Consider the following 27,265-nt stretch of genomic DNA (forward strand, 5'->3'; position numbering starts at 1 on the left):
TGTGCATCCCTGGGAATCCAAAAAAGGGTTAGATGCAGACACGATGTTGTAATACTCCTTGATGGCCTTCATCGATGACTCTGTTGCACTAGACAAAAATATTAAACCCCCAAAAAGATGGGTTTTGATCCAAGGAGTTTACAATCACAGCTAGTACACTGGAATTTGTAATGGCACTTGCAATGGTTCCAGTTGCTCCCAGGTAAATAAGCGCCAGCCTGCGCAACCGGGACAGGCTCCATCTTAAGCCCTAGATAAAGCTTTTACATGATGGTTTGGCACTTGAGCTGTCATTACTGTCCTTCCACACACCAGCTCTGACACACGGTGCCACTGCTGGTAAAGGCAAGCTAAGACCCAACCTAGATGGTCCCTTGCCATTCGGCAGATCTGTTGGGAGCTCCCAAAGAATTAAGGAAACGTACTTCAAACAAAGACTTTTCAAAGCAAGCTTTTAATTGTTTCTTGTATTTTACTCACCAGTAGGCAAAGTCACTACATAGAAGTCATGTGTGCTGGTGTATTCCTGTGTGACTCACCCACAGACTGGCTGCTTCTGACTTAAAATTTGGAGTAGGAATGATCTTGGCCTTTACTAACACCGCTTTGAACAACTGAACATGTATCACCTGGTGGGCAGGACCCTTGGCTGAAAAAGGTAATTTTGTACTCTTCTGGACACCAAACTTCAAGCAGTGCCAGCTGGCGATCCCCTGGCACTGGGGGATACTCAGGGGGTGTCCAGGCCAGCCCAGCTACAAGCCCTGCCTCCTCCCTGCTTGGCTATCAGCAGGTATTTGCTGCTGGTATCAGCTTGCCCTGCTCGGACAGGACCAGGACAACAGCTTTCTCCACCTCTGCAGCTGGTGGTTCTGTCTGTGCTGTTTCTGATCGTGAGTGTGTTTCATAGTGGCTAAGAAATAAACGATTCAGCTCTTCCTGCCCAGCAAAAGCAAAGCTGTCCCAAAGCCAAGTCACATTTCTGCTGTAAATAACACCCAAGTTCAACATACTTAACACTTCTATGCACAGACACTGTTCACAGGTTTTCAGCTTCAAGGGAATCCAGGCGTGTTATTGATATGTATCAGCATACGTGATTTATAATATGGTCTATATATTTAAATTATATATATATATGATTTATACATTATACATTATAATAATGTATAAAATATACAGTTTTAAAATTGTATAATTTGGTAAGAAGGGTACCATCACACCTTTGAGCTTCAGTGCACAGCAGTTCTCAAACAGCCAAAGGAATTGGTACTGGACTGTGCAATTTATCAGTTTGTATTAAAGTTCTGACTTCTAATTAAATCTCACTTACTGCTTTCTAAACAGGTACTGCCAAAGAAACTGGAATTTTGTGTTTGAATATGTTTTTTTTAAAAAAAAAAAAAAAAAAAAAGAACTGCAATCAAAATAGGGTCAAAAATTTAACAGAAAAACCCACGTAGTTTATATGTAGGTAATTTCACATAATTTATTAATTCTAAATCTTTTAAAAAACTTTAAAAATGTTTTTGTGCATTTTTACTGAATTCCAGTTCCATTCAAATGCAGCTTGTTTCAAATCACATAAAATAATCCCTGCTGGGGAAAGAAAGCTTTCCAGAATGGTATCTCTTTAACTGAAAAATTTTAACATAAAGAACATGAGTAATTGTATATTAAGCTACACAAATGCCTAGATATTTATGGATGGATATACAGTATCCCCGTTAGCAAAAATAAGTGTCACTTTTATTCTAAAAACGCCATTTAGTGGTAATTCATTACATAGCAACTAGTAAAAGTGTATTTCAAGGACATAAATGAAAAAGCATCTGTGGAAAAAAATGAGATTAAGAAATTATAATTTAATTCAAAGATTTCTACCTTGTCATTTAAATTATTATAAAAATCAGTGATATCACTGCTCTGTGTGAATTAATGCTCTATATAGGAAAACTTCCTCAAGGTGATCAGACTAGTTTGGAGAAGTATCATAAGGGGAGCCACTGAAATTAAAAACAAAACTATTAGTACTCTGTTGAAATTAAAAATAAAACTACTAGCACTCCCAGATTGAAAAAAAACTTGTAGCATACAATCAATGGTGTTGCATGCAATGCTTTTTTTCTACCCTCAATCACATGCATCAAAAACGCAGTACTGGACCATCACAGCATGGAGCATCTGCTCACCCACGGTTTAAAAGATATCCGAATCTTTCTCACTGCTCCTTCATTCCAACAATTCAACCAAACGATTTTGCTTGCTGTACAGTAAGAAAGCCACCATACAACTCCACAAAGATCATGAGAATAAAGCATGTTAACAGATTCTTTTGAGCTTCTCATGCACATGGGTTTTCCCCCTGCTCTCACTGTTAGCAGACTCTAAGCTAGTGACTACAGTTACAATTCGGACATACCTAGAAATTTTTTTTAAGAACAAATATGCAAATATGCCTGATATCGCTTTAGCATTAAAAAGACCAGGCCATGGTATATATGTAACAGTTCACACTTCAGTGAGCAAGTGTAAAGCAGGCCAGCGATGAAGGTGTCTATCTAGGCATACCATAATTCAGTGTGTAGGTGTGAAAGCAGTCTTACCGTACCACAACCAACAACAAATCCCTAAAATAAACACCACCAAAAAAAGATGCAAAACACTGCAGCTAAGCTCCCTGTAGACTCAGGCTGTTTCTCTGCTATAACAGAAAAACACAGAGACTCGCTTAAGGCTTCAGTCCTTTTTCTGCATGGTTTTGCTCCTCATCACAAAGCACCCCAGGGTTTGTTTATTTTTCCGTCCAGAGCTCTTGGGCCTCTGACACAAACCTAGACAGGTATCCCACACCATGGCACTGTGCAGTCCTTCTGCATCAAGATGCTTTCATGGTAACAGACAAATTTCATGTCAGCAAAAAGATTAGATTATCCTGAATTTCTATGTGCATTCTCATGAAGTTCCTGGAATTCTTTGCAAAAAATGGCCTGCAGGTTGGTGACAGGGCTGAGAGCCCCCTGCCCCATTCCTTAAGATATGTGTCTTCTTATACTTCAACTAGAACTTGCTTTTGTTGTTTGACCTAGTTCCAGGCTTGCCCGCAGAGCAGGAAGCCGTGCCGCTGTAATGCCACAGCCCCTGGTATTGTGTCTTCACACTGACAATGAAACTCAACATGATCTGCTCTGTCTACAGAGCAATGATCGTGGCAGGAGCTGTAAGCAGAAGTGTGAAGTTCACAGTCACTGGTTTTGCTAACTGAATCCCACAAAAAGTGATGTGAGATAAGGGCTGTTAGAGCACAGAGCAAACGGAACACCTTAGAGCACTTTGATCCTGAGACTTCAGCATGGTTAGCACAATTAGGAAAGACCCAGGCTCTCTAGTCCAAAAGGATAAAGTGCGGTATTTAACCTCCAAAATTCAACCTGACAGAAACTCTGCTGTTGCAGGCTGTTTCCCGAGGGTACCAAAAAAAGCCAAATAATTTACAACCAAATCATTTGCCCTTCAAGTTTAGATCCCCGTTCAAGAATGTACTCACGCACACGCTTCACAGCAAGCTCAGGAATAATCCTTAACCTCATTTAAAGTAAAATACTTAAAGGAATTGAGCCTGCATTTTTGGGGCCTACGGTCCAAGTTTTCCCTGCCATTTTCGCTGCCCGAAGTCTGAGCAGTGCCTGGCAAGATGAAGTGAGAGTCTTGACTCCAACTAAGTGATGTGCTTCTATCTAACATCTTCTCAGTTCAAAGACAGTGAAGGTTTTCTTTCTGAAAAATGCCATTTCACAGTATAAATTTGAAACATACACATTGTGTATAGTATGAAACTGAGAGGACACTTCCTCTTCTAATGCAAAAGCCATGCGCCATGGAGGGACAAGTAAGTACCATAAGTAAACGTGTGCATGAGAGGTACGTGTAAATCTTCTTGGGTGTTGAACGTTGGATGTACATTAATTTTGATTTGCAAGTGAGCCATGCAAAACCAGCAGGCACAATTAACCTCTCCCTGTCCAGGAGCTGCCCGGGAAGAAGTCTCCCTGGGGTTCAGCAGTGAGAGCCAGGCAGGCTTTGCTTCTGCAAGCCTCGCAACGATCCCTTAAATATTTCTGTGGAAGTGGCTGAGTCACCATTCCTGGAGGTATTCAAAAGATGTGTAGATGTGGTATTTAGGGACATGATTTAATGGTGGACTTGGCAGCGTTAGGTTAACAGTTGGATCATCTTAAAGGTCCTCTCCAGCCTAAATGGTTCTGCGATTCTATGATTCTGTGACACAGGGATCTTGGGATACGGGAGCTCGGACTGTATAAATAGAAGAGCTGTTTGTGCTCTGAGTAAGGAAGTTTAAGTTTGACCTGCACTGAGCATGTAAGGCTGCACAGAGGAAGGGCTTTCTCCACTGCTGTACTCGGAGCAATCTCTCTTTTGTCTCAAAGGCCACTGTGTCTATGACTCACACACAGCCATCAGACTATTAACACTTTTATTCCAACTAGTTATTTCTGAGTTTCGGCAGCCAAAATACCTAAATGCCCAGAGTGCTTCCAGTGTAACTATAGAAATTACAACAACAAACAGCAAGAACTCAACCCATGGGTCAGCTGAAGCCAAACTCTGAATCACACACTCATTTTTTACCTATACTGATGAAACGGAATTTAGGTCTGGACAACAAGGCAGTATATTTCCCAGCTATCTATAAGATGCTCCAGCAAACAAGCTCAGCACAGGTGCGGTTAGGTGCTCACCCCTTTCATAGAAGATGCTAGCTGAGGGGTGGGCTCTGCATGGCTCCCTTGAAATTAGGGAGCCCCCAACCAGGATAAGCTCAGATAGGCTTTGTACATCCACTTGAGGCTAATGGACTGTATGAATGTTGTGAACTGATCTTTCTTCTTCTGTTCATTCACAATCCATATGTTTCAGCCGGCTCTTTATAGAGTTTCTTACTATTATTTTCTTAAGTTACGAGAAAGATTTTTTCAAGCTCTAGATCTCCTTTACACTTTCAGTCTTCCTATGCCAGCAGCAGCAGTCAGTTCAGTATCGGCTGTGTCAGTAAGTAGAAACTTCGAGTTGGAAGGGGTAGGCTCTTCTAGAAGATGCCAGAATGCAGTTGGATTAATTACCTTGTGACTGAAAAACTTTAACCAAAATACATTTGCATATGCAAGATTGCATTGTGTTGCTGCTTCAGCACAATGGGTTTCTCCAACTTTTCTCCCTCTCTAAAAAAAGTCACATTTAGATTTTTGATTTTTTTACAATACTATAAAGAAAGGCAGCTCAGCAACCAAACACTTTCCAAGTATGTAAACTGAAGGCTGAAGTGCAATGTGAGAAACCGGATTAATCACAAATGAAGAACAAAGTGCTTTGAACTTTAGAATGCTTAACTCTTAATTATACAAATGACTGGCCCAATCTCTGGCGACCTGTAGAAGTGCAAAGAATGCCTAACAATTCTGAATATAGAGGATAATATATACTTTAAACAAAGACAATGGTCATTGATCCTTCAGTTGTGTTTCTCTTTTACTTATTCTCTATAAAACCAATTTTGCTAAACTAGAGGTCTATGAAGTATGTATCAGTAAATAAAATAGATCAAAATACAGTAGATATTCACTAATATTCACTAATAAACCATGAGAGTAAAACACCAGTCTGGAAGCATCAAACCTTCCAGCAGAGCGAGGACCAAGAAAATGTCTAACAGGAGCAGCAAAGCTAACTTGGTGAGAGCTCACAGCTCACTAAAGCCATGTGCCTCATCTTAACTAAAAATGATCTAAGCTAAATTAAATCCAAAAGCTCAAAGTTGACAAAAATAAACTAATACACTAAAGAGGAAAACGCAAAACATAATGAAGTTATTGTTTTCTTCTGGCTTTCATTAAAACATACCAATGCAAAATGCTGCCTACAGACTTGAAGCCAGAGTTGCAAGGAGGAGAGAAATTCTGTCCTGCAAAGGCTGAAATAATTCTTGCAAATGATACCCCAAAAGGGTGGCCCTGAATGAGAGGACAGTTTTTCTTTTAAGGTGTTGCCCTTGGTGTCTGGGTGTTACACACAGCAGTGCAGAGAACAGCGCATTGAGAGGATGTGTGTAAAACCATGGGTATTGTCAGGGGCATCTGGGGATGGGCACCGCGTCTGGAACTTTTACAGCTTTCTACTGTAGATTAACTAACATTTTGATTAACAAAACTTTCACATTCTGTAGGGAAAGACACGGTTCATCGTCATGCCACCCCCCAGGTCCTAGCTGAATTCCAGGGAGGGATACTGCCTGCGTTCCCTCACAGGAGAAAACCAAACTAGTAAAATCCCTTCCTCTGATCCCTCCTACCCGAACAACACAGAATATTTTTTGAGTAAAAATGGGGCCATAGTCACAAGCATTAGCAGCTACAAAAAAGACATCTGAAAGCAGTAGTTGTACACAGAAAGCAGTAACTGCTTTCCTTTTTTAGACTTCATGGCTTATTTGTTTAAACCACAGAGAGACATTTGCATGCTACCTATTTCTGGTCAGATATGAAAAACATTAGTAGAAATAAATGCCAAGCAAGTAACACCTCCTGCCAACTTTCAAGGTTAATTTTAACTCATGAAACACTTTAGCAAAGGTCCATCACTTGAGTTTACATTTTTAAAGAGGTAAAGAGTATGATCAAAAATGACTTTTCAAAAAGGTGGAAAGAAACAACAGAACCCCAACTATTATCTTTTCTTATTTTAAGCTTCATCCCACACTTGAAACAAATTTAGATCTGAATGCGGAATTACTCCTACTCTTCTCCTTCACTTATGACTCTTTCTTACCATGTTTTTCAGAGAAGCAGTTTGTAAATGTGACTCGTTAGGATGCAGTGTAAAAAGTAACATGTATGGCACAGTCAGTAACCCAACCGGGTTTTGTGTTGCTGATGCAGTTACTAAAATGTTAAATCTAACTGCTAGATTCAAATGAAGCCAATTGGGAGGTAAAACACCCCCTGGTCAGGACAAAGATTTGTGTTACAAAAGCACACATTGCTAAATAGGCCAGAAGTAAGTGGATTCTAAAATATAAGTTTATGGATGTTTTTGAGCCAAAGAGTAAGCGTGGCTGTAGCATAGGTGTGGGCCGTTCAAGGACACATGAATGTGGTGCTGATGTTTTTAGGAGGCTTTTAAAAGACAGGCTGAGAGATACGGGAAAAGACGAACATACGCATGAACCCATGAGAAAGTATAATGATTGATCTAATCCTTCTGCAGATAGAAAAGCCTTTCCTAAGTAGATTTTTTTTTTTTAATAGGTTACAAAGCCAAGGAAGAATCATACAGTGATGCTGTACCTTGATGTTTTTGTTAGAAGCCATCACAAAATACCAGGGAGCTGTTTCCCAGGGGTATGCCAAGGGAAGTGCCTCTTCTGTTCCTAAAGACTTTGTTTTAGAGGGAAGACAATAAACAGAGAAAACAGTATCACACAGGAAGACGATGAATGGCATCCTGGCCTTAGTGAAACAAGGGGAAAAATTCCTTTTCTGATTTCAGCAGGTTACAAGAATAATCAGACACATACAAAAACCATGCATACTGTGCACGATAAAGATAAGCAATACAATGTAAGGTCTCAGACCATGGAAGTAGGCTGAAAACTAGTCTTTCCAGAGAGCTGATGGATTGACTGTAAGATGTGGAGGAAAACTGAAAAAGCTTCCAAAGAAGACAAAGGAGATTTTTACAACACAACCCCTTGCCCAGCAAACTGTATTTGGTTGGGGAAATTTGAAGGATTGCAACAGACAGAAATGCCTTGGCCACTTTCTGGTCTTGCACTTTACACTGCCTGAAATTTGTGGTTTCTGATGGTCTTGGTCTATACCAGATACAACTCGAAGAATTTTGCTCTGATTTTGATCCTTCCTGTGGCACAGCCATAGCTGTGTGCAGAGCAGAAGTTGGACTGATGAAGACTTGAGGTGAAACACAAAGCATTGCTATTGCCAGCCGGCAGCTCCAAAAGTTACAATATTTGCTCAGCTGGGTTTAGAGAGATTTGAAAGAGAAAGAGCAACCGTAGTGATTTTTATGGGATACCAATGTGATTCTTGTTCTAGATGAAACAGTCCTAATGCCGTTATTTAATGTTCAGATCAACAAAAGACTTGGATGCTGCCAATTTTCATTCACCCCATCAGCATGGATTCTCAGCCTATACTTAATATACTGATTGACTTTTTATTGTGGGATCAAACCAACAACAAAGAGCTGACACAGGAAACAAAATGGATTTAGATGCTTAAATAACTTGTATGATCTTAGAAATCTTACAATTAGCCTGGGAGCAATGGGATATTTGTACCTGTATGACTCAAAAGGGCACCTCTAAACCAATAATGCAGCAAACTAATGATGCCATGCTCTTCCACATATTTCTGCCCCGCTTTGCAAAAGTAAGAATTCAGATTATTTTTTCACTTCTGAAATAATAATTTTCAAGAATTTATTCATGCAGTGTAATCAAGCATGGAATCTGACCCAGCTTAGCAGAGGCATGATTTCCAGCTCTGTGGTTTTCACCTCTGAGAGTATTTACTATTTGCTTGCCAGTAATTACCACAACCACCTCCTGCTTTGAATTCTACTACAGAAAAACATTTCCAGTTTGTTTCCTTGAACTTGAAGGAGGCTTCATTTTAAAACTCAGGTGAATGGAGAATTTCCATGAATCAGGTGATAAAAACATTTCCAAGTTTTTCTCTTGCTTGTTCATCAAGTCAGGCGTTGTTGGCATTTGACTAAAATGCTCTGGCCAACAATTCTTTTCTGTCCATGAAGTATTTTTTGTTGTTGTTGTTTAATACACTCTGTGCCCAAAGGGACAAATGCTTGGAAGTGTTTACATTTTTCACTCATTTCTTGGAAATCATGACCCATAGATAAAAAGAATACTTCTGCAACAATAATTTGGCACTTACAGAGCTTCTGGTCTTACTGATTGTTTGAATTTATTTTTTTAAGCCCATCACATATGTTTATATTTTATTCTGTGACTTTCTTATTACTTAACAAAAGTTGAGAATGACAGTAGTTACTAATATTATTACACTGCTACTGTCATGAAGTTACAATATACATAATTTACACAATGATTTACTGAAAAAAATGAAGACAGTTTTAAGCCTATCTAGGAATTTGGGGATATTTGGGTACTCATCTTTCAATAAATCCAGTAGAAGACTATCCTGCTGGTATTTTAAATATGCCATAGGACATCTTTTTCCATCTCTCTGAATGCTAATTTTGCCCCTGTAACCTGAGTCTCCTCTCCATTATAGTTTATTTCAATCCTTACTAAAAATCAAGCAGAATAATCTAACTGCCTTGAAAGAGAGCTAGATTAGGACCTCACATTTGCTTAATCTAAGACTCCTTCTCCATGGCTGATTCTATGTTCATTCCTATTTGACAGCTAAAAGAGGAACTCAGGATTTTCTTGAGTGCAAAATCAGGTGCAAATCAGACCCATAACATACAACAGAAGATGAATGAAGCACTAAAATAATCCCATGCACCTTCCCCATAGCACTTCTTGCACCCAATGCAAAACTTTGGTATTTTTTCAGAGCCGAACTACAGTACTCTTTGTTTTATTGTTCTTCAGGATATTTTCACTTTCATTCTTTTGCTGTAAAGAATCAATGTCTTTAGAAATGGACTGTTACTGTACATACTTTCTAATCCACATTTAAATCAAAGAGCATTACATATACCTCTGACTAATTTCACTTCACAAATTGCTTGAGCTCTGTGTTAGAAGCACGGTTTTGTCATGGTGTTATGTGATAGATGTCACATGCTCTGTGTTAGAAACACCTTCTGAGACAAGCAGCTCTGCTCCTCTACAGTTCCAGCACCACAGCCCTGCTGAAAGGCAAAACGACCCCACTCCACAATCTGTTTTGCAACATGTGATTAAACAACCTGCAGTTCAAGGAAGAGAAACAGCAATGAGAGATCCTTCTGTTTGTTTGCCACTCCCAGTGCCTGTGGCTACTTTGCTTTTAGGTGGGCTAGCACAGGTCACAGCCACCCAAAGAGGTCAGGGAAGCACCTGTATGGATGATGAGGGTTAGCCATTAAAAACACCAGAAGGAAGAATATGGGAGAGGTGGGGCTGGCTGGGTAGAGTCAAAAGCAGCACAGCCAAAGGTCTCTAAAGAGACCTTCAAGGTTTGGGCTGCACTGAGTGTAAGACTTTTTTTTTATGTGTGTGTGCCTTGCAGTCCCACACTACAAAGCTGCTACCTCTGTCCTGCTCCAGAGTTCCATGTGTCAGACACAGCTGAGCACAGATCCATGACTCATCCAGTGGCTGTGCCTCGTCTTTGCACAGGGAAAAAGTAGCAGCATTGGATTCGCAGCCAGGGGAATGTGTAACTGGGAGACAAGTTCCCCAACCGCAGCCAGGCACTGCTTCCACAGAGCTTTACTATCAGTGACTTTCGATACCTAAGAATCTTCTCCACAGTGCTGTGCTTCTGGTTTGGTCCTTGATTAATTAATGGCTTGACACTGTGAAACTAAGAATTTTCCCAACAGCATCTTATTCAGGGAAGAGCAATTATAAGCTAAGCATTGAAACCCCTAAATACACTATGCATACACAGTTGGACTCCTTCTTATTCCACTGAAATAAATCAGTAATTAATGACATTTTCACCAAAAAGCTAAGCAAATCCAGGAATAATAGTAAGCCAAATATATAGCATAGACAGACATGAGTTTCAAAAGAACAGGTCAAAGCTGCCAAGACCTCGTGTAGTTAGATGACTGTCTGGATAACTCAGCTCTTCTTTCCACTCAGGTGAGATGTCCCCAGCCCTATCACAGTTATACCTCAACCTTAGGAGCTGAGTATTAGAAGAGTCCCCCTCTGACATAACAGGTTTTGGTCAGAAGTTCATCAAGTCAACACTTATCTTTAATAACTGGATTACCAACTGGCACTGGACGTGTGTGTCCCTGCCCCCCCACCCCCACCCCCCCCACCCCCCACCCCCCCCCCCGTTCCCTGTTGTGGGCTCCCTGCCCCGGGGCTCTGGTATTTGCTGACTAAGGAGAGCGCCTGTAGCCCATTCCCAGAACAGACCCTGTCTGCAGCTCAGTGTTTTTACCAGGAAGAGAAGAGGCAACACCCTGCACGAGCAGAGTGATAACTAGCCGTTTCAGCCAAAGTTTTTCAAATAAATTGCCATGCTACAATAGTAGGTGCTGCAGGCAGAAAGGATATTAGCAATGGCAGAGTCCTTGCCAGAAGTGGTCAATGCTTCCTACAGGATCTTCCTACAAAAGGTTAACTTTTTTTCTGACACTTTGGCATTTTTCTTTGTTGCTCTGGAGGCTCCTCCAGTGACTTTACCAGAAACACATCAGGACTGTTGTCATGACTCCTGTGTGAGGACAGTCCCCCAACAAGTCAGGTGGCTGCGGCCTGGGTCCGTGGGCAGCGCTAGCACCCTGGTGCCAACTGACCCCATTTCCAAAGAGGAATGGTGACAAATTTGTTTGGTTCTCTTTATGTTTCTTCCTGGAAAAAGCTAACTTACCCAAACACATAAAACTAATTTTATTTTCCTTGCAGGTAACACCCTTGCTCAGCCAATTCACTGAATACAGGTAGTGTGTAATTTTCCAGATGGCCACTAATGTTCAAGCATGGAAAAAACATAGTTTGATTATTGCATTCTGACTACTCTATTGCACAAATATGTTATGAAATAAAAAGTTATGTAGAAATCATAGTGGATTTCACTATTTCCTATTTAACTGCTTTACTGTAACCATGTATGATGCCTCAAAAATTCATTTATGTAGAAAAAATGTGAGCCAGCATAACAGTTTTTAACATCCTTCTGCTTCTTTACAAAAAGACAGATGATGATGTTTAATTTTTCCTTTACTAACATAAAACCTTCCACTTTGACTCGTATTCCTTATGCTGAGGGACACTCCAGAGAGTTTTATTTTACAGTGAATATAGACCTGGATTTTTTGTTGTTGTTTGGCTGCTGGACACGCAGAATTTAATTATGGAAGATCAGAACATTCTCCTTGCTAAACACACTTTAAAAGTCCAATAGTGAAATATCCTCAACCATGTATCCTAGTTCACCACGTGGTCCAAATAACCTTCACTGGGGGCTCACAGAATTACTGCCATCCCAAAGACTAGCCAACCCACAACGGAAATGAGAATTTACCCTTGGATGAGCTCGGTGCGTTCGGTAGTCTTGGTGCTGGCTCCAGGGGACCACAACAAAACCAGCAGGGATTAAAGAATCTCTTTTTGCAATTCAAGTAAATATACTAAGGGTGAAGGAGACACAAAACCTGAACTGTGCTCTTAAGACTGCAAGATGGTAAATGGAATCTGACAGGATAGCATGTGGGAAAGCAGGGATTACCACTGCTCATGTCTTTGCTGCTTGAATCTAAGGGCTTGTCCACAGTTTTACTAGCGTAGCTGAGCTGCTGTGGATCTGCTGGCATAAGGATGCCACGGGAACACACTGGTACTGGAAAAAAGAACATTGGTCCCAGTTTAGCTTACGTTGCTTCAGAAGCAGTTCAAGGTAAAGGAAAAAGATATCACACATCCCAAGAGCATCTGAGATGTTTATCAGAATTATAGTGATTTTATTTCATGCATCATTATACACCTATGTCATTTTCCTGTAGATTGCGTTGGAAATGGAGCTTCTTGAAACAACGTAGTGGTACTCATTTCATCAATGTTACACGTAAACTGGTTAGTGAGACAGATTTTTGCTGTATCACAAAACACGGATTATTGGAATTTCCCATATGAATACATTGCTCTGGATTAGCAGAGGTTTGTTAGAAAACCACTAGAACAAACAAAGCTCCTAACACTGTTATGTTGAGTGGCAGTGCAATGTGACTGTGAGGTGGCAATGGCTGCTATTCGTGGCAAAGATGCTTTTTGCAGGATCTAGCTATAAGTGCATAGATGATTTGCAAACGGAGCCCCAAAGTCTCACAAACAGTAAGCAGCGAAAACAGATCCGCTGGAGAAAGTCGGATGCAAACTGGTCAGTTCTTAAACAAAGAATGGAGTTTGAGAGATTTTCTGAACTTTTCCTCTAAAATTCCCAAAGAGCTGCAATTAGAGAAGGTGGAAGTCACATAGGATGCAGATGAATTCTCTCCAGCCACTGTGCTTCACTGCTGGAGGAACTGGAGTTGTAGGAAATAACCCCAAAACATCCCAGTGAGACTGTTCTATGGCCCAAAGTGGGATATTTTCCACCCTGAGAGACATGCCAGCTCAGCCTGAGAGCTGCAGCCCAAGGCAGGAGGAGAAGTTAGCAATGTAACGTCACTGTTAGTGCGACTGGCAAGGACCTGCACTTCTGGGCATGGCTCTTGCTCTGTTTGGAGGTGGAAGGCAAAGCACCGGGGAGGAAATTGCTGTAATGCAGAACAGCAGTATGAAATACTGTTGTAGAAAGCTCAGTGTGCAAGCCAACAAAGTGCCCTGATGGGGGGCGGAAGGCCCAGTTGGGGTACAGAAGATGGCATCTGATCTTACCGCATACTGTGCAAAGGGCAGGGCTACGTTTCTGCGTGGAGCCTCACCATTACTCCCCTGTTCTCACACATACCATGGTGCATAGCAACTCATCTGCTGGGCCATCTGCTGAGCTGCCTGCGTACTCGAATTAGGACTGCTACTCTTCATTCCTACGTGCAGCCTTTCAAATTTTACACCCTCCCATTTGAAAACTTTCTCCTCCTGCTTGATCCATTACATCACTCATCCTCACCAGCTGGGATTGACTGCTACAATAGTAGGTGTTTAGCAGCCTTCACACTGTCTCTCACCCTTCAAATTAATAACCTCACCTAGGGGAGCAACATCATGCGCAATTGCCTCGTGCTCTGTGTGTTGCCCCATCAAACAGGATCATCATTTCAAAGATGGTATGGGAATTCCCCAGCCAGCGGCCAGCATCCAGCATCTGCTCTTGTATTATGTATTTCTAGGTCCTCAACATGCTGCTGCCTGTGAGTCACGCAAATCTTATGCCAGAAGAAGCAAAAATGGCTGCACCATGCAGAGATTTTATCTTTCAAATAGAAAGTGAGATTTTTCAGTGACAGTTTACTCTTTTTAAGAAGTCATAATTTCTCTGCAACTCTGCTTTTATTTTTCACCATAATTCTATCTGGCTGTTATCACTCTGAGTGGAAAGTTTTGTGTGAAAGATGTTACACAAAATAAAGTGAAATTGTGCATTTTATCATTCTTATCCATTCATCGTCTTCAGTTTCCAATGACAAGCTGGTAAATGCTGCAGTTCCCATACCACATGCCACCTCTCCCAGTTACACCAGTTACCAGGAGCTCTGAAAATGGCAGATCTGTGGCTTTCCACTGGGAGGCAAAATCCTCCTATCAGCTTTTCTTTCCCCATTCCCTTGTTGCTGCGGGCGATGGCTCTGTGCTTGATCTGCATCTGGCCAATTGATACAAAAGCTAAAAAGAAAAGCCTCAAGCCCAACTCTAATATTCAAGTTCAGTGTTTAATGAAGATGAGATATCACCAGTCATAAGGTACAGTCATTAGTAGTAATGTAGGGAAAACAGTTCAGATTATTTAAATGTTCCCCATAAATATGGTCATAATGGGTCAGAATTTGAGGCTGCATTTTTTTGGCTCCTGTATTCTCCTTAAGATCCTATATTGCTAAAGAACATGAGGTGCCATTTCTATTTCAGGACATTTTTTTTCTGATGAGTCTGAGTACTTTATATCTGAAACCTTTTTGGAGATGACAAAGTGGTATTTTCCAAGCAGATTTGTGTAAACTCATAAATGCAAATGAAAGCTTCAGATCTAACTTTCGAGTTTGACAGCCCACCTGCCCAATTCCAGCAGCCTATTAAACCCGATGTTGACTTGGCCTTTCTGTCCATTATGAATGCATTTTATTTTGGAAGGGAAAAGCTTCCTGCTTGATGGTATAGAATCAGCTGTGCTACATCACCACACTTACTTGCTGATGTTGCTGTATAGGGCCATATGCCTTTTCTTGTCAGTTCCAGCAAGGAACCATGAAGATCCTGCCCTAAACTGGCACCATGAACTAGATCTGGAGTGATTCTGCATGACCATGTTTCTACTCAGAGCAGGTACCTGGACTGCAGCAAGCCTAGGTGCAAGTCAGAAGTGACCATCTCCCCTGCAACAAAATCATCCTAGGCCTTATGACCATTAATTGTACGAGGTCTTGTATCTGAGTGCTTTCCTCTGCTCCTTATCTTTTATTCCTATGCATAGATGGCACAACAAAACAGTTGCTTTCTTTTTAAAAAAGTGCAATCTCTGAACTAAAATCTACAACAAAATGCTCATATAGAGATCCCAGTTCCATTTCCAAATCCAGTAAACCCGAGGAATGAGTCAAACTGAAACTTGCCTGTGGGTGCACAGTAGGTTCTGAGCATATGAGAATTAGGGCCACCACTGCTGAAATCTTCACATAGCTCAGGTTACTAAACTACAGGCAGATCATTTGCTTGGAAATGTTCCTGAGACATATCACTGTGTGCATCTCTGTGACTATTTCTCTCTGTCACTATATTCTGGAAAGGACTGCACAGCTACTGCTTCACTCTGGCTCTTCACCTCCCAAACTCGGGTCACCCATTCTGGAATGGCAAGTTTGACTAAAGCACCTCTGAACCCTCAACAAGGTAAGTGCCACAGTGAGGGGAGTCCTTAGGGATTTAAAGGAGCAGTGTAAAGATAACTTAATCTTCACCTAGCTAACTATAGCCTATCTGAAACCTGGCCATGTCTGCCATCTTCTGCCCTGATGTAATTTCAATCAGTTTTAACAATTTAGCTGTTTGCCCCAATGAAGAATACAAGCAAACGTCATTGCAGCCCACTTGGAATAACCTAATGGGTAAACAGCTTTAATTTACCAGCCAGCAAACGAAGTTTACTTATAAAGTTTAAAAGATCATTTCAAGCACAAAGGACCTGGAAATATAATGAAGGACAAATAGGTCCTTTAGGAGGATAACGTAACAGAACTGCAGAACGTATAATGCATCCCCCTTTCCATTTAGCAATGCTGCTGCAGATGGTTAAACTGGGCAATCTGCTGAGCACAGGCAACAGAGCCCTGGAAAGGACAGGCTGTAGGTTGGACTTCTCCTGGCTGGCGATTTCTGTGTAGAAAATGCCTGGTAAAATCTTATGCACTCCAAAGACGGATAAATCATAATAATTGCTCTTTAGGGTCTGAGATAAATGCAGTTTCTGGCAAGGGTAAAGGATTTGTCAGAGCCCAAACAAGGGTTTGAGCTCCACAGGGGACAACAAAGCCTCTAACACTCTCCTTCAGTCTGAGGCTGAATACAGGTTGTGCTAGAAAACAAGAAATGTCTCTAATTGCAGCAGCAGCAGCAGCAGCAGCAAACTCCTAATGTCAGTAAATAAACAGCTCTGATGGATCCTAAACTACACATTCATTTTCTGACACAGAACCTCAGACATGCTGCAGATATGTCAAATGGTCTAAGGCATTGGGAGTTGGCTTGGGGCTGAAAATTACGAAAGTTTCATATTAAACCAGCTATTCCTGTCCATCATGCTAGGAAATACTCCTAGCCATTGAAAGTCCAACCCCCATTCAAGGAGCGTTAACACATAAAAAAAAAAAAATTAAAAAAAAAAACCCTGCAAATTAGGAACAAGAATAACTGTACTTGGCACCATTGGCTCTGTTGTACCCTGTAATTTAACGCTCCTCTATAATCTTTATGGCAAATGTGGGATTTTCTGGAATGCCTCAGATCCAAAGGTATCTTGGGTAGGGGGCACATTTACATTGTTTCTTTGTAGGAAAGTAACAGATTTGTGGCGCTACAAGAGTAACACAAAAAAATCTCTAATGGCTTGCACCCACTGAACTGGTTTAGGTTATGGTTGTGGTCTTCTTCCCTAACTCACAAAGAAATCAGATGCCTCATATTGTGTCACTTTAATAATTAATTTATAAGTAAACATATATATTTAAATATAAAATATTCCAGATTAATTACGAATCTGCTAAATTAACTCACACATGAGCAAGCTGGGTGTGCCTTTCAGTGTCCCACCTCCTGCTGGCAGGATGGTCTGACCGCTCACAGCTGCCCTGCTGTGGGCCCAGGGCTGCTGATGCTCAGGCAGGAGCAGTGGGGCCAAGGGCAAGGCAGGACCAGAGCATCGGGGTGCTGTGCATGCCTGCAGCGATGCCTGCAAGGGGCTGGGAGAGGGCTGGGGTGCTTTGTGGCTAGCAAACACAGCCCAGAGCATCCAGCATCTGCAATAACATTTTTGAGATAAAGTCAGAGGCCGCTGTCTGCATGTGACAAGGCTGCAATGCTCACTTCTGGTATAAGGGCTGCTTCTGATCCGACTGGCACAGAAGGACGACTGGGCTTTAGTTTTCACATTAGCAACTTGCAGTTCCCACCATTTACTGAATCAGCTGCTGGAGCTTAAATGAGAGCTCATTGTACTAAGGTCCGTACCTGAGGTGCATATGCAGGCGGCAGAGGAAGGGTAAAAATGACTGTGCTGTACCAACACAGCACTCATGCACGTTCACAAGCCAGGTTTACAAAGAAGTTTAGGCAGCTGAAGTTGCAAGCAGGTACCTAGGGCTACTCGCATAAGAACCTAAGCACATTTTTGTCTCTCTGATCCTTGGTAACCTGCCAGACTATCCCAAAAAGGACAATGGACTCAAATTTCCTGTTTCTGGCTTCACAGGAGCACGTTTTCTCAAAGCTTGTTCTCCCTGACAGATTTTCCCTCCTAAGCACACCTTTGCAAAGTGAATTTTCAGCAGTTCCTAATGTCCTTCGATATCTCAAAGAAGCTATAATGCACAAGTGTGTGAGGTGCCACAGTTGTAGCAGTTTCCCTTGCAAATTTGACCTTGCAAAAAACAAAACCAAAAGACTTAGTGTGACTCCAGAATTTAGTACTCTCATTTTAGTGAGAGTAAATTACTCAATTTTTAGTACTCTACGTGTCCAGAAATTCTGTTGTAATTTCCTCCTGAGTAGTCTGGGGTTAATGAGACTGAAGAGAATGATAGGAAGGAAAGAAATAATTATATATTCTCTTTTTTCTCAACATGTCCCAAATGTCACCTCTGACCTGGCTTTCTATTTCTGGCATGGACTAAACTCCCTCTATTTATTTAGCAGCCTACACACCATTACAGTAACATAGCAACAGTACTTTCAGTTGTGAATTAAAAAAAAGAAAAGAAAAGGAAAAAAAAAAAGAACATATTTCTTGTAAGAAAACTGTTAAAGCATTGCAGTCTAGTAACACTTCAATAAATGCTTCTATTTTTCCCTTTACAAGCCAGTATTATTAGGTTTCCAGTCTGCAAACCCAATGCAGGGGAACCAAAGCAGTGTCACAGTCATGAAGCCTGTTCTTCCTATGCCAATCAGACTGTGCCCTAACCTTTTTGTTTGTTTGTTTCAATGATATTTCAGCTTGAGTTATTTCTCAGGCTCAGCACAGAGGAAAAGCTGGAGTTTGGGGAAGATCCTGAAATAATGACGGGATTCATCTGGTGTTTTCCCCTCACTTTTCAGAAACACTTCACCATTATTTTATAAGCCATAGCTCAAGGGTGATATGACGCTTAGTTAGCTGTCGAAAAGGAACATTTCAAAAAGCACAAAGTGAAGTTGGAGAGTTGGAGTAACAGCCTCATTTTCAGCTGATGGTCTAAATCCCACTGTTTTACAGGGAAATTTAGCCAGTAAAGACCTGCAAAAACAGCCCTAGAGTCAGAGGAGTATCCAGTGAAAACATTTTGCAAATCCTATTTCAGTGGGAGCAAAGTGCTTAAGAACCCTAAAAAAGCAATTCCCTGAGCTACTTAAGTGTTTCTTATTTTTAAACCTAAGACCTCGGTGAGAACTCAAGAATTTTCTTAGGATGGTGAACTTATCAAAAATAAAACTTCTTAAGCTTGCAAAGCTTCCACTACAAATATTAGTAAATAATACAGATGTAGTAGCTGGAATAGCAGTGAGCACTTCATGAAGCAGTGTATGACTTCTCATGAAACTGTTTCTTCATTGCTACGGTAAACTCAGCTGGTATCTCTTCAGATGCTTTTTCTCATCTCATAGTGATTTAATCAGCACACAGTCACCTTTGAATGCTGGTGGCTTTTCTGTGGAACTGGCAACAGATCTTGGAAGTGCAGCTTTATACACGTTCAGCTTTCCCAGTGTTTACAAACTCAATACTTCTGTAAACTCAGTGGCTTCACCGCACAGTTTGTAAAGTCTGCAAGTAAAACATAGTACATGCTTGTTCTGAACTATTAGCTTCTCCTTGGCACGACCAGTTCATGTCAGCTTGAAAAAATGGCTTCACAACTGTAAAATCCTTGAACTTCTACAAAGAGTTTGCAAGTCTGGCATGTAAAACCAGATTGTTTGCAAACTATGCACTCTGCTGAGATTACAACAGTTGCAAATAGAGAAAGGGTCTTGCTATGGCTATTATTCTGTCCAACAGAAATATGAATACATATAACCCACAGTCCCTGGGTCAATAATATTTGTCACTAACAGAACTTACAGAAACCAATGTCTTTTAAAAAGCATTGTCAAAAATGAGTCAAAAACTTTCAGAGGACAATCCAAGTTCCATGTAAATTAACACCTTCATTTAAGTAATTTTAAATTCATACTAATGATGACATTTTACTGCCTCTCTGTATGGGAAAGGACATTGAATAACCGAAATGTGCTGTTCAAGGCTTGTGTGGAAAGCTACAAGGCAGTTGTGACTGCAGAGGTCAGGTGGGGTTTCTGGCATCAGAAGGGAAGGGAATAACAAAATCTCTAAGAACAGTTGTCTCATTCTAACAAATACAAAGCTACAAATGAGTTAGCCTCAGAAAGGGAGTATTATTCTGCCATGAAGACTAGACATCAGTTTTGGTTTATTTTTAACAAATACCAAGTTGCAGCAGATTTTAAAACCGAGTTTTGCATAGCATATGCTTGTTGGTTTGGTTTTGTGTTTTTTTTTCCTGATGCAATATAAACTGAAATGAGTTGAGGATATTATTGTAAAGCAGAAAAAACCCCCAAAGTTGAAGTATTGCATTTTATTCAACAACTAAATGTGAGAGAAGAAAATCTGTTTTATCTGGTTGGATATAAAGTTTTGACATGCAAATTTAATTTCAAAGATGCCATTTTTTCTTTGTCTTACCACATTACTAGTTCATTTCCAACTCAAATGAAAAGGACAAGAAATAAAATGACTGTTTTTCTACTGAGTAACATTATAGGAGTAAACTTGTCCCTTTCCCTAAAAACCTATCGAATTAGCCTTAATACATATTCATAGCATTTTAATGCATTATTGGTAGAAGCAAAGTATTTATCCATTTTACAGTTTTCATGCTATAACAAAGAGTTCACCAAAGCACTACTTGTAATGCTTTTTCCTCTAAGACATGTTTTGTTGCATCACTAGTTTAATTACCACTCCAGTTAACATTTCCTTCTCTATTTCAAACTAGCATGGTTTTTTTTAAGTCTCTGTTTTTGAATGCAAAGACCTGATAACTTGCGGGTCTGTTTTGAATAGAAACCAATAGCTGGACATTCTTGTGCACTGAAAACATGTAGTCAAAGATTAAGCTGAGGCTTCAGGGCTATTATGGCTCCACCCAAATAAATAGTCCAAGGGAAATTATTCTGCTTAACATTCTGATACACAAATTGCCAAGAACAGCAGTGGTTTTTAGGAATTATTTTTTTCTTAGAAGTCAGCCTATCTCATTAAACATTGCATGTAAACTACCAAAACATGGTTAAAATCGATGAACATGGTCTACAATAAACATCACACTTAACCTACCAAAACAAGGTTAAGTGGTGGAAAATGGTCTGATTTGCACTTAGCTAATTACAAATTTTTAACTCCAATGATGGAAACTCCTCCCTAAAATAAATATTCTGCTGTTATTTTACCAGTGAGATCAATTTGTTCAGGATTGCACAGAGATGGGAACACGTAGTCTGCAGCACAGGAGCTTCTGTATGAGAGCCTTCATTCTCTCAAAATTGGGTTCTTCCTTAATATGCAAGCCAGACAGAAGATATGGTGAATTTTACAATTAAATAACAGCAGGAAAAACATAAGTACAAAACCTACAACTATAACCAGCTAAAAGACCCTGTCAACTTCCTCCATCACATGGGACTCCTATTCCCACCCAGCCTATAAGCTAGCGTTACAAAACCTGCACAAATTGGTTAAAAAAACCTCAGTTATTTCAATGAGAGTTTGGGATGTTAATTACAGCAGGAAATGAAAGGTGGCTGTAACTTTATATTTAGAGGGGACAGGGTTCAAGAGGTGAGGCTTTGTAGGAAAGATTTGGAAATAAAAAGGCTTATGGGCAAAAATTAGGTTCATATTTCTCTTTGACAGTCATTTTTCTGAAACTTCCCCCAAATCCCAAACCAGCAGAAGTAGTACTTGACCTCACACAACAGTTGGGGATTTCTTTTAGGCGAGGGTGGCAGTGTCCTCTGCTGACGCTAGGCCAGCGCTAGATCAGAGAGCAGATGCTCTGCGTCGTACCCACCCTTAGCAGGGCTGTGGAACTCTTGTTCCTATTACTTGAGCAAACTCTTCCATAGTTCTTTACTTTTTCTTCTTAGTGGCCAGTAACTTCCCGTTTGCTCCCCTGATAAATACCAGAACTTCAGCTAAAAATGGAGAAGTCGTCTAGATTCTCTTATCTTGTAAAACCCTAGCAATGGTGTGCTGTGGGCGAGCTCTGGCAGATCCCCCCAACAGTCAGAGACGTCCATCTGCTGCTACTTGCTGCTGTGCCCTTCTGACAGCACTTACTGCCCCTCACACAAAGACAGCAGGAACGGACACTGCCTTACTAGCTTTTTGCATCTGGTACCTTAATTTACACCTCTATTTGTCTTCCCAGACCAGAAACTCCAAGAAGTGTGCTAAGAGGTGCAAGCCTAATTTTCCTAACACAGGGTCCATTTTGGACTCTTGTTATAGAGATGCTGACAAGGAATTTTGATTTTCAATAATGTTTGAAGAAACCAGTCACTCATAGTGGGAAACTTGGCTTTTTTTTTTGAGCAAGTGGTCTTTCCTCATCAATTTGTATAGTACTGAAGATTAAGAATAGCTCTTCAGCTGGGGTACAGCTGTGCAGCATTGACTTAAATGGAGCTGCACTGACTCACAACAAGCGAGCATCTGTATATAGCCCTTTACTATTGCAAACCACGTAATTTAACACTAACAGTAAGTAAATGCTGGCATGGCATTCACCAGAGCACCGCCACTGCTCCTCCCCACAGGTGTGAAAAACTACAGAACAGTGATTTGAAGACAGGTTGAAATTAGCTGCCTGTTAAAAATCCCCATCTCTCTCTCCTTAGCAGCACATGAACAATGTGTCTTTTCAATGGCACAAGTCTCTTATTTCATTAGACATCCTCTGTGCCTTCTTCCATGTCTTTTCCCCCCCTCACAGTGACATTTTGCACTGGCTGTAGTAATTTTTTTGCTTGCTAGGCCATGAAACCATTCTCCTCCCCCCCCCCTCCAATAAACAGAAAAATATTACCAGTTAGTGAGCAGATATATTTCCATATGAAAAGTTTCAAAAAGCCTGCTATTCAAGGCTGACATTACAGAATCGGGATACAAGAACAACACCACCCTGAGCCTTCTGATTTTTTTCATTTTTTTTTAACAAACAAACTTTTTTTTTCGAATGCCTCATCTAACTCCCTGGTTGGATGTATTCAGCACTAGTATAAGGCACTGCGAAACCCATCAAACCTGAAGCAGATTCTCCCATGACATCTAATTTCCTACAGAGGCTGGTACTCACGATCCACTAATATCAATACTCAAAATCCCCAGTGGGGCCAGGTTTTCCTCCTGGGAAAACCTTTCCTTCCACGGGACTGAGTGTCAAGCTGTGCCCACAACTTAGTATTTTTGGTCTAGAGCATGATGGACTTCACCTCCACCACCACCACTTCCTAGGTGTTGGTCGCAGCTTCTTCCTCTCTTGCCCTTGCCCCATAGCCAGCTCCCCTGGAGCTTTGGGGGTTTCCTGGCACCCCTCAGGCCCACACAGCCCTGACTGGTGAGAAAAGCTAGAACCAAGGGGGGAAATGAGAGCAGCACAGCTTTCAGGTCACACTTAGGGGACAAAGAACTGCAACACACACCAAATGCTCTCCCAGGAGACTCCTTGCACAACTGCCTCTTTAGACAAGCTGACGCGGTAGATTCATGGTTCAAGTATCAGAGAGAGGGAAAAGCATTGTACATGCTATTAAACCACTATTAGAGTATTTGCCTGCTGAAGTGAAGCTCCCTGTGCTTTCTAATGAATTCTCTGCATTTAGCATTAAGCTCTCTGTTTTTACAGAAAGTTACACTTGGGTAATTAATCTCATGTTCGTTTCCTGCACATGTAAAGAGAGCAGCCTTTGTTAGGGAATGATAAGACACTTCTAAGAATAGTGCTACTAAGAGCATCAGCTTTGTAAGATATTACAGGAAAAATACAGACTCTTAACACCTGCTTTTTGCTTTTCAAAGTTTCACAACTAACGTTCTGCTTACCTAGAGCCAAATTCTGACTTGTTTACGCACAGAAAACCTTGTTGCTTTCATCAGAGAAGAAGCATAAATGAAGGTATACTTTGGTCTTTAGGATCTAATCTCACAAAGATGTATTTGTTTAATTTTACAAACACTATACATATTCTCAGTGGCTTCGGTGGGACTATCTGCATTTCCCACTCTCACAACCTGAATTCATTGCTTTGTCTGGTCTCTTAAATACAGATGCCACTGGAATTATTTTCTCAGTGATTGTAATAGATTGAGGATTAAGAATTTAGCTGTGTGTAAAACAAGAGACCCTCAGGCCAGACCTTACAAAGGCCGGATGCTGAACTCAGGAAAATGTAAACTGGGAGACAACCCCGTGAGAGCAACTGAGTCACTCCAGTGTGCAGAGAGGTCCCAAGGAACAGCAGACCAAGCCCGCACGTGAAGCTCCCTGGAAGCTGCAGCTCGGACCATGGGTTTTGCCAGCTGAACACAAGTGGCGTAAAGCTTAGGGATTTATGTCTGTTGTCAGTTCAGACCCAGAGCCAACACCATTCTCCTGTAAGCGGTTGACACTTGACACCTACTGAAGTCAGTTTAAACAGTCATTGTTTTAAAGCTTGTGTTGTTTTTAAGCAGTCACTGTTGTTCAGCCTATCTACCACCCCAGTGCAAGGCGCACAAGCTACCATGCTGAGGAAACTACATAAAAAATGCAAAAAAATTGGTTTACAGTGGGTAAGAGACAATTTCCATTTGGTTTGTAACATCCACTTTGTAACCAGTCATACAAGAAAGGACATTAATCTTTGCTGTACTTGCAGCAGATTTCTTTCTGCTTTATTATGGACAAAGGAGTAGTTTATCCTCCTAACCAGAAAACAAAGCCTAATCTGCAGAGACCTGGCTAATCTGGTGGGTGATGTTTGAAGAATAACATAGACCCAATTTCCCTAGGTTTTGTAGTGCAAAATCTGAGCAGAGCAGACTGCAACTAGCCTTGTGAGCTGATCAGAGCCCCTGTTGTGACTATTATCTTGACTGTATAATGGGAGCTTTCAAATCCCAGCTTTATCACATTCTGTTTTCTCTACTTTGCCCTTTTATGAATATTGAGTAATCAAAAATAGCTTCACTGACAGAGTAACTAATGATACCAGCTGGGTGAATCAGTGGCTCTGACACTGTCTAGTGCCTCCTATACAGTGCTATTAGTACGGTCGTTACAAAATATAACAAAAATTAGATATCCACATTTTATTTGCAGCTCCCTTGGGACACATCACAGTGGTTATTTTAGAATTGGAAAATGCTAACCGAACAAAGCAAATACTCAGCCATTTCAATGCAATACTGCAATCCAAAAGAAGAAACTCTGGCTTAGAAGAAGTTAAAAGTAAATTCTATAGTCAGTAAATTATCCTTTCTCCTAGTTTTCAGTGCAAACAAACAATACACTGCCAAATGCTATCTGCCACATTCTTCACAAGACAGTTATTCCTCATATTACTAGAAAAAGCTAACATCAGCAGCCCAGAAAAAATGCTGATAAACAGAAGGGAATATGACAAATGATGTAAGCTATGTATGTGGCTCAGGAGTGTGACAGACACATATGGTGGCATCCTTCTAGTACAGTGCAGTGCTCTGGGGTAAGTTAGGTTAGAAGCGCATGACCCAAACGGGTATTACCGATTCCAAAAGTGTAACAACAGTAACAACATTCCTGATGAAGAACCATCACAAATAAGTATGCAAAATGGCCCACGATGGGCTTACGTTTGTAATGCTGTCCCAAGCAATTTTTTAAGGGTCATTTATTTCTACCCGGAGAGCCTTCCGCGCAGCCCTGCAATGATACAGTTTCCTATGTTTGCAACACACACCCTTTTTTTTTTCCCTTTTTGTTTTTTTCTTTTCAGAAAAACAGGCAGATACAGAACGAAACAAGGGGGCCCCTTTACACATAATGCAGTTGCAGCTCTCCATGCATGCACTGCTCGCTGCTTCTCACCACCCCCTTCACCTTTCAGCTATCAGCAACTTTACAGCACGGCATCTTCCAGCACCTCTTTTATCACAGACAAAAAGTAAAGCTTTCTGCTAGCAACCGCATCTGGCATATTAAATTGGTCAATAAAACTATTGCAGATGTTGCCTGTAGCAAGTGTCATAGAAATTACGGAGCATCTTAACAAAGCAGAGCCTCAGAATCTAAAGTATTAGGGTTTTTTTCAGGTTCTTGCCCTTCCCTGGAAAAGTGACATCTGAAATCCGGTTACAACAATTCTGTTAGTTACAGCAACATTAACTGAAACCGAAATGTGGTTTTTAACCTAAGATATATTGCATAACAACAGAAGTATTATAATCTTACGAGCCGGGAAAGGTTAATTCCAAAGGGCACAAGAATATCGGTGAAAACTAAAATACTCCATAAGCGCATGGACTTGTAAACCTTTTTGTTTTGGTCCAAGGCGAAGCCGAGACATTTCAAAGGAGGAGCGAGACACCGAGCACATGCCAAAATCCCTTTAGCGAGGAAAAAAATATCAGCAGAGCCTCTGCACTTACGTATCTCTTGAGCTTCTTCTCGGGGGGTGATTTAATGAGCCATCCAGTGCAAACGACGTCCCCCGAGCTCATCTTCCCCCCCGGCGCGGAGCGGCGGCGCGGGAGCCAGGGTGCGGGCTGCGGGTGCGGGGGTGCGGGGGGGTGCGGCTCCGCGCGCGCGTGTGTGTGTATTGTTCCCAGCCAATTTGAAACCAGCAGTAATCAGCTTCCTTCAGCTGTGCTCTGATACTGCTCCAGCCCGAGGAGGAAGTCATGACATTGATCACTGACACGGCCAGCCCTCCCTCCGCCGCAAACACAATGCAACACACCGAGCACGTGATGGGCGGCCGGGGCTCGCCGCCACGCAGCCGGCGGCTGCGACACCCACCGGCACCGGCATCGGCACCGGCACCGGCACCGGCTCCCGGCGGGGCTGCCGCATCGCCCCGGGGAGCCCCGCTCCGCGCCCCGGGGGGAGCCCGGCGCCGCGGGGATGCCGAGAGCAGCGGGGCCGTGGCCCCGCCGCAGCGCAGTGTCCCGGGGGGGCTGGGGGGACGGCAGGGGGGCTTCGGCCTGGCTGGGGGGGGCACGGCCGGCGGGGCGCCCGCTCGGCCCTGCACGCTGCTGGGGTGCCCGTCCCAGCCTCCACCGTCTGCCCGGTCCGCTATGTCCCAACTTCTTCACTCTGTGCAGTCAAAGGTTTTTCAGTGGCGTCTGGTCCCCTGTATGAGTTTACTACGAATAAACTTGGTTTTCCCGGTCACATAATTGCAGATTTTTTCAAAACAGACTGTTTTCAGAAGTGGCTTCGGGAAGCCAGGTTGCCACTCCGCGGGCAGCGCTAGCAATTAGGAGCGCAGAGCACAGAAGGTTGCTGACAGCCTTGGAGTCGGTGCCTCTCTCCGCGATGGGAAACTCCTTCTTGCTTTTCAAGGACA

At 41.8% G+C, this 27,265-nt stretch overlaps 1 protein-coding gene and 1 long non-coding RNA gene across 6 annotated transcripts in view; both read right to left on the reverse strand.

The window, feature by feature from the left end:
• GAB3 (GRB2 associated binding protein 3) overlaps positions 1 to 26,569 on the reverse strand; it is a 64,733-nt gene extending 38,164 nt beyond the window's left edge. For all 5 annotated transcript variants that reach the window (XM_037407909.1, XM_037407907.1, XM_037407905.1 and 2 more), the window contains exon 1: positions 26,346 to 26,569. In XM_037407909.1, the coding sequence (XP_037263806.1) occupies positions 26,346 to 26,417 (72 nt within the window). In that variant the 5' untranslated portion in view covers positions 26,418 to 26,569. The remainder of the gene's footprint in view (positions 1 to 26,345) is intronic.
• LOC119157229 lies at positions 16,783 to 26,222 on the reverse strand. Its single transcript, XR_005107464.1, has 2 exons — positions 21,128 to 26,222; positions 16,783 to 19,421 (listed from the first exon to the last, which is right to left on the reverse strand). It is a non-coding gene; the product is annotated as an uncharacterized LOC119157229 (long non-coding RNA).
• Positions 26,570 to 27,265: the final 696 nt, after the last annotated feature.

The sequence above is a fragment of the Falco rusticolus genome, chromosome 14 (assembly GCF_015220075.1).
Source record: "Falco rusticolus isolate bFalRus1 chromosome 14, bFalRus1.pri, whole genome shotgun sequence".
NCBI lineage: Eukaryota > Metazoa > Chordata > Aves > Falconiformes > Falconidae > Falco > Falco rusticolus.